The sequence below is a fragment of the Telopea speciosissima genome, unplaced genomic scaffold, assembly GCF_018873765.1.
Source record: "Telopea speciosissima isolate NSW1024214 ecotype Mountain lineage unplaced genomic scaffold, Tspe_v1 Tspe_v1.0103, whole genome shotgun sequence".
NCBI classification, from domain to species: Eukaryota; Viridiplantae; Streptophyta; class Magnoliopsida; order Proteales; family Proteaceae; genus Telopea; species Telopea speciosissima.
The window spans coordinates 103,103-111,096 of record NW_025317439.1 but is presented as its reverse complement, the minus strand read 5'-3'; the positions used below and the strand labels follow the sequence as shown (position 1 = coordinate 111,096).

At 40.3% G+C, this 7,994-nt stretch overlaps 1 protein-coding gene across 1 annotated transcript; it reads right to left on the bottom strand.

The window, feature by feature from the left end:
• Positions 1 to 2,032: 2,032 nt before the first annotated feature.
• On the bottom strand, positions 2,033 to 4,256 carry LOC122647642 (protein FAR1-RELATED SEQUENCE 5-like). The gene is made up of 2 exons (XM_043841001.1): positions 4,077 to 4,256; positions 2,033 to 2,762 (listed from the first exon to the last, which is right to left on the bottom strand). Coding segments are annotated over exons 1-2 (603 nt in total). The 5' UTR covers positions 4,079 to 4,256; the 3' UTR covers positions 2,033 to 2,161.
• Positions 4,257 to 7,994: the final 3,738 nt, after the last annotated feature.

The window sequence follows — 7,994 nt, the reverse complement described above, 5'->3', positions numbered from 1 at the left end:
TTGTTGCTAAAGGCTATGCCCAGGTCTATGGTGTGGACTATCTGGATACTTTCTCTCCGGTTGAAGCTTACTTCTGTTCGCATTTTAATTTCATTGGCTGCTATACATCACTGGCCGTTGTTTCAACTAGACGTCAAGAATGCATTCTTGCATGCGGATCTCCTTGAGGAGGTGTATATGGAGCAACCTCCCGGTTTTGTTGCTCAAGGGGAGTTTGGTAAGGTGTGTAAGTTGAGGAAATCTTTATATGGGCTGAAATAGTCACCGCAAGCGTGGTTTGGCCGTTTTACAGATGTTGTGCTGGAGTTTGGTTTGACTCGGTCTGAGAGTGATCACTCAGTGTTTTTCAGGCAGTCAGATGCAGGGAAGATATTTTTGGTAGTTTACGTAGATGATATTGTTATCACAGGGGATGACTCTTCAGGTATTGAGAACTTGAAGACATATTTGGGACAGCAATTCCAAACTAAGGACCTGGGACGACTGAAGTATTTCTTGGGTATTGAGGTAGCTCAATCAAGGAGAGGGATTCGCTTTCACAGCGAAAGTATGTGCTAGATTTACTTTCAGAGACAGGATTACTGGGATCTAGGCCTTTGGATACTCCTATGGATCCAAATGTGAAACTTATGGCAGAGGATGGGGATGTTCTGGATGATCCAGAGAAGTATCGAAGGCTTGTAGGGAAACTCAACTATTTGACTGTGACTAGACCTGACATCTCTTTTCCTGTTAGTGTGCTGAGTCAATTTATGTCCGCGCCTCGGACAGCTCATTGGGAGGCAGTTATAAGGGTGTTGTGATATATTAAGAAGGATCCAGGGCGTGGTCTCTTATACTCTAATCATGGTCATAGAAGGATTGATGGATTTACTGATGCGGATTGGGCAATATCTCTCATAGATCGAAAGTCTATTTCAGGCTATTGTCTTTGTTGGAGGGAACCTAGTTTCATGGAAGAGCAAGAAACAGACTGTAGTAGCTCGATCTAGTGCAGAGTCGGAGTATCGGGCTATGGCTCATGGCACTTGTGAACTAATGTGGATTAGACAGTTGATGACTGAACTTGGATTTGGTGATGATTCTCCTATGCTGTTGTGATGTGACAGTCAGGCGGCTATTCATATTTCTGAGAATCTTGTGTTTCATGAGAGAACGAAACACATTGAGGTTGATTGTCATTTTGTTCATGAGAAGCTGCAGCAAGGGATTATTTCTCCTCGTCATATTCGCACTGGGGAGCTGTTTGCTGATTTGTTCACCAAGCCTTTGGGAAGTATGAGTATAAATTATATTTGTACCAAGCTGGGCATGATTAACATCTATGCTCCAGCTTGGGGGGGAGTGTTAGGAGTAAGGGGCAGTCATGAATAGGGAGCTAGCGTCAGCTCCTATTCACGATTCCTCTAATGAGGGGTATTTTTGTCTATGGTGTGTTTATTATTTACCCTATTTAATATATTGATTTGGCAGCAGTCAATCTTACGACTGCAGCCCCAATTGTGCAGTTTCTTTCCTTCCTTCACCTCTCTTCTTCTTTCTTCTTCTTTTTCACTTAAATTTACAATATGAAACCCTAACCAGAATCCAACATGAATCCACTGTGAAACCATAACCTGAATCCACCGACTGAACCCACCATGAAGTATTGCTGGAACCGCTCACTGGAGTTGTGAAGAGAAGCAAGATGGTAGGAATTGCAGAAAGGAGGAAGAAAGAAGAAAAAATTGCCCTTGACTATCGGGTATTGAGAAGGAATAAGAGAAAGAAAGGCAAATTACTTTTTGTTCCTAAGCTTAAATCCAACAAGTAGATGTAAAGGGTAAAAATGTGCAGTGAGCCCTGCCAGGTTCACTGACCCAGTATCACTTAGTTTTTCCCTTTAAAAATGCCATCAAATACTAATGAAAAAGAAGTGCAGGTATAAAATGCATGTCCAACTAGACATCCCAATGTGGAAATAGAAATAAATAAAGAAATTCTCCTTGGGGCCTACCTATCCAAAAAAAAAATGAATGAAGTCTGTTATACTGTTCATTAATATAAGAACTAGGAAAATGAAAAGGACAACTTTTTCACAGTCAGATTGAAATTCTGTTATGGTACCCTAATTCCAGGTATAAAGCTATACAAAAGGGGGGAAAGAATTATGGGAGGATTATTAATAACTGCAATCATCTATAATAGCTGATCTCAAACTTACCTCACTCAGACTGGGTCGTTGACCTGGTTCTTTACTTTGAGTCATTAGATTGTGATTGTGCTCAGGTACAAACTTTGTGACAACCCATTTACTACCATCCCTCGCAGCTACCCGTATCATTGCTTTACATCCTTCTCTTGTGATGGGCCTTGGTGGAAGAATCCTATCTTTTCTAAGTGTATGTTTTGCTGCACGAAAACCTTCTCGCGAGCAAACATAGTCCCGAGCTATAATTGTCCTGTTTTTCTGCGAATGTCGAATACGATTTGTGCGTACTGTGAAACCTATATGTTTCGCATATGCACTATAAAACTCCCTTGCATCATCTACTGAATTAAATGACATTCCAGTGTATGGTTCTAAGGGTTCATCATTTGGAGTTAACTCTTCTCTAGACATTTCTTTCAGTGTCATCTCATTATTCCCATCTACTTGTGAATCACAAAACTCCAAAAGCTCATCTTCTTTTGTTTCATGCTCATCAAAATTTCGACTATTAGAACCTTTCTCACTCTCTATGAAGCCAAATCCTTCACCCAAGGTGCTTGACATTAGGTTCCTAGAACAAAAATTTATTAATCAATGAATAGACAAATCTCCCATTATTGAACTTATAATATCCATAGTTTAAGAAGTTGATGCTGCATATACCTTTCCTACAACTTATACATTATGTTGTCTACAAATAAATAAATTAAGACAACCTTTTTTGCTGGATCATCCTCACAGACATGCCTTTCAAGGACAGTATCACTCTACGGTCCATTCAAGATCAACAGAAAGACAACCTCTTTTGCTGGATCTCCTCACAAACAATTATAATCTCTAAACTATCAAGTCTTAGCTTCTCATATTTTTGATCCTTTTTTTTGTGGGAAAATTTGCAGTTTCACTTCATATAATAAAAGATTCTGTTTGACAGTGTGCTAGAATAATAGTCAGCAAGCACGAACCATGAATAGCTAAAACGATGATCTGACATCATTAGCATCTGAAACCAAAAGCAGGATATAGGATTCAGGCCTTAAAATCTAGAGATGTTGTGCTAGTTAAGAAATATAAAATTTTTAGAGTAACCCCGATGTTAAGCCAAAAGATCTCTTTGGAAAACCTTATCAATATTAAATACATCCTGCTCCAGGACTAAAAATAAAATAAATAAAACAAAACAAAATAAACTCCTTAGTTTGTAACCTTTATCTTAGCTTTGTAGTCTTTCCTGAGACAATTACATGACATTGTATGGAAAAGAAAAAAAGATGACCAACACAAATATGCTATCTTATACCCAGAGAACGGAATATATATTACGGCTTTTACAGTTCCTCTGAGCTTTTAGAGACCAACATTGAAAAGGGTTTTTTTGGTTAGACTGAAATTATAAAGAATAAGCTTTAGATTTGTCTTTTAAGGTTTGTTCTTATTTTCCCATTGACAAGGACAATAATTGTCAACTTCGCTCGCTAGAGAAACCTCCCCCACTCACCCCTTTCTGGCCAAAGCACTCTGAACACCATAACCACTAAAAAACAAAAGTTATTACAATTTCATAGACAAATTTGAAGGATCATAATTCATTTCAGAGTCTAGCTTCACATTTCGTACTCAACCGACTTCTAATTCTGCTATAGTGTTAGCGTCTCTCTCCCTGTTTAAAATCTTGTGAAACAAAAAACATACAAGAGCTTAAAGGGGAAAATGAAATGAAACCCATAGATCAAGTCGTTCTCTCAATACGTTTTAGGACAAGAGCTTATGTGTATTATAAAACGATTAAGTATACCACAGAAGATAATTTAAGGAATCAATAAGTAAACATGATCTATCATCAAAATTTACAGTGGGAGGGATAAAATAGGATTGAGAAACGTACATCAAGCTTGAACTTTACTACACATAAAGGGTCCGATCTGAATTAAGGATTCTCCTTGTTTTTGTTCCCTTCAGGGGAAACTGAACTTGGGCTGTGATCAGAGCGAGCTTGAGCTGTGTCAGGCAACAGATGTGAGGAAGATGACGGAGGTCACAATCTCGAGCTAAGAGATCTATCCTACGGTAGAGAGGGCTCGTGCGTATGTTTGATATTGTCTGCAACCTGCTGGTCTGAATCACCCACTTGTACGTGTATGCTTTATTATGGCTAGGTGATGATGTCTTTCACTTAATCATAGGTTATAGGGTTTTTTTTTTTTTTTGGTGATGAAACACTTAATCATAGGTGATCATATACATTTTGATAGGTGATTGTTACATGCGAGACAATCTATAAATAAAGAACAAATGTTCTTGTGTCAGGCGCAGGCTGCCCCCAGACACATGGGAGTTGGTGAAATGACCACCATGTCCCCTGAATGGTAGGTTCATATGTTTGTCGCAGGTTGCGCTGCGGCACAAAGAACATTAGCTCATAAATAAAATAACAAACAGAAGAAGAATAATAGGAAGAGAAAGAGAGGAGACAGAAAATAGGGGAAGATAAGAGAGAAAGAGGGGATAGGGTTTTGGGGCTTTATGGATGAAGCCACCGAACGTCTTGGCGTAATTGGGAGGCTGCTAGATCCTCTTCTTAAGATAACTCAAGAGACAATTTAAGGATTTTCCAAAAAGTCTCCTCTTTACTCGTTACTTTGCTTTTTATAAAAATCAAATTACAATAGTAGTTGTTGCGTCAAGAAATCGCCGGCTAGTCCTTCGGGTGCCGCAACCTACAAAAGGACGTCAGGAACAAGGAAGAACCAGTGTGGTTCCGGCCTAGGACTCTCCGATGCCTAAGTTAGATTTCTCTGAGCAACAGATGAATTATTGGAATTCAAGATGAGTTAATTGGGTTGAATACCTGGGTATTTATAGTTGTGTATGGCGGTGGAGAGTCTAGGTAGTTGGTGATAGTCTCTTTGGTAGTAGAGTCCATCACGTAGTAGATAACCTCCTCTTGGGAGGTAGAGTCCAGATAGGGAAGGGGTTCCATAGCAGATGGACATGTGCTTCCCTCGCATGTTGGATACGATCCGTGAGGGTCGTGCGTAGATGAAGTTCATCTCCTTTGGGATAAGATCCATTTGCCGACTTTGGGTGATGACCTTGGTCCTTGCGTGACCTACTGGGTCTCTTCCTCTTAGGTCTAGCAAATGGGTCTTAATGTAGCCAGGTCTGGGTTGTCCTCCCTTCATGCCATGCCACGTGGTGGATCGGGATTGACTCCGAGTATTTATGATTTATATCAGTAGTTATCCATAACTATTTATTTTTTCCCAAATTTAACTCTAACTACCACACTTCTCTCCACTACTTATAACTATTTATCCACGTACTACAATAACTACAACATTTAAACACAATAATAATAATGATTAAAACATGTAAAATCTTAACTAACTATTCCCTCCTAAATCCAATTCCTATTAAGGATTAAGGGGCATTTCGCCAACAAACTTAACATAGACATTAGTTAACGGGGGTGATTGTACAGTGGATGGAAGTGGCAGTGGCCTACGGATGGCCTCAACAACCACAAATATGTCCATTCTGAAGGACTTCAAGAAATTACACCCAAGTTCGTTTAAGGGTGTAAGTATGGATCCGTCTCCCGCTACAACATGGATCCGTGAGATCGAGAAGATATTTAAGGTTGTGATGTGCTCGGATGTTCAAAAAGTTATGTGTGCCATGTTCTTGCTTCAAGGTGAAGCTGATCAATGGTAGTAGATGACCAAGTCCATGTTGGGAGCTGGTGGAAGAGCCATTTTATGGGACGAGTTCAAGGTAGAGTTTGATAGCAAGTACTTCCCTCCTTGCGTGAGGCTGAAGAAAATGATAGAATTTATCCTAGGGTTCTCAGTCTATGATGACTCATGAGAGAAAGTTTGTGGAGCTATCTCTTATGAGAGAAATGTTGAGGAGCTATCTAAGTTTGCCCCCAATATGATTACCACAGAGGAATTGAGGGCCACACACTTCAAGCAGGACTTGAGACAAGATATTAGGAAGGAAATGGCTACATTCCAGATGGGAATCTATACAAAAGTTGTGCAGAAGGCTCAAATTTATGAGTAAACAGAGGTAAACCACCCAGCCTGAGGATGAAGTACAGAAAAAGAAGGTGCCCAAAATTGAGTGTCCCAAGTGTGGCAAGAACCATAAGGGAGAATGATTGGTGGGAACCACCTTGTGTTTTAAATGCAAGAAGAGTTAACACTATGCCAAACAATGTAGGTTTGGTGGTGGTTACCAAGGCATGAGCAGTAAGAGGGTTCAATCAAGAAGAATATTGAGAACCAAAAGCAGAAGGTCCCTAGTAGAGTTTATACCATGACCATCTACGATGACAATGACATGGTGAGGGATCGCCATGTGTCCTCCACCTCATCCCTCTTTGGGAAAGAGAAAGAGAGGTGAATTGAATGTCGAAGTCGCTACCTAGAGGAGGGTCTAGGACCCAAAATATAATTGTCATGACTCTCATGCAACATCCTTTGGAGACTGATTGGTCCATTAGTCTGGGTACGGATCAAGTTATGGTTCGAAAAAGGTATTAGGCACCCTAGTCTGCTCAGACTAGGTGGTCTTTCTATTACTTGGCTAGGTAGGATTATAATATACCTTTGGGTGAGAAAATATGTTATAACCACACCCGAACGAGGTCTAATTTGAACTTTGTATGTAGGACCGGTAGCGGAGTAACTGGACTTGGTACCGAAGCTACTTTTAGAGGACTAGGGGTAAGTGACTAAAAATGATCTATTTAGATTAATCTTGCATGTTAATTAATGCATTTAAATCATGCAATTCACCTTAACAAAATCCACATGTGTGTATGAGAACCCCAGAGAAAACCCCGAGTCAATTGGAGTCAAAATCACCAAAAATCAACACTTGAGGACTATGGCTGATGACCCTGCGAATGATCCAGTCCATTGACCACAGCATCATCCACAGATGTTTTCATTACCCAGAAATAAGATTATTGGTGTGTGGGCCCCACATGGGTGTGAGTGGGAATTGACCCCTGGTGTTCCTAGGTGGTATGGGACCTACCTAACCTACCTATGCCCTTGGGACACATATTCTATTGTCCACCTAAGCCCAACCGAGGATTACAAAATTTAAGTATGTAATAAACAGTCCCAGCCATACAACCCTTAAGTGGCACTGCCTATAAATAGAAAACCTCAACCCTAAATCCTCATTTCTGACATTTCAAGAAGGCAAGAAAGGGGAAAACGTGGAGAAGAATAAAAAGAAGCAGAAGGAAAGAAGAAGAAAGGAAGGGAAGGAGCTTCCATTGCTGCCCTACTTCCATTTTGGGGGCTCCTCATGAGTTCTACCACTATTCCAGCCACTTAGAAGCTTAGCCCAATCAAAGGAGAACATGGGAAGAAGAAGAGAGGAAGAGAAAGGAGTAGAAGTGAGCTCTGAGGGACCTCCCCCTAGTGATCCATTCAAGCCCTTGGTAAGCAATCCTATTTCCCTCTCATTTCTATTAATTTCTATCTAGGTTTTAGGTTGTAGTTTGTAGTTCTGAGTTCAAACCTTAAGGTTTATTCAATTCTTTGAATGAGACCTCCAATTGAATGCTAGAAGCATCAATTTCAAGCCCTAATTTCTCCTTCTCAGCCTATAGCCAAACCTCCATTGAATCACCCAAATTTGGGGATTCTTGAGTTTAGAACCCAATGTTGCTATAGAGCCCTAATTAGGATTGAATCCAATGATCCCAGGTGATCTTAGGATGCTAGAATGACTCCCCAATAAGCCCCCTTGGGCTTCCATGAGCTTTGTCCATCAACAGCTC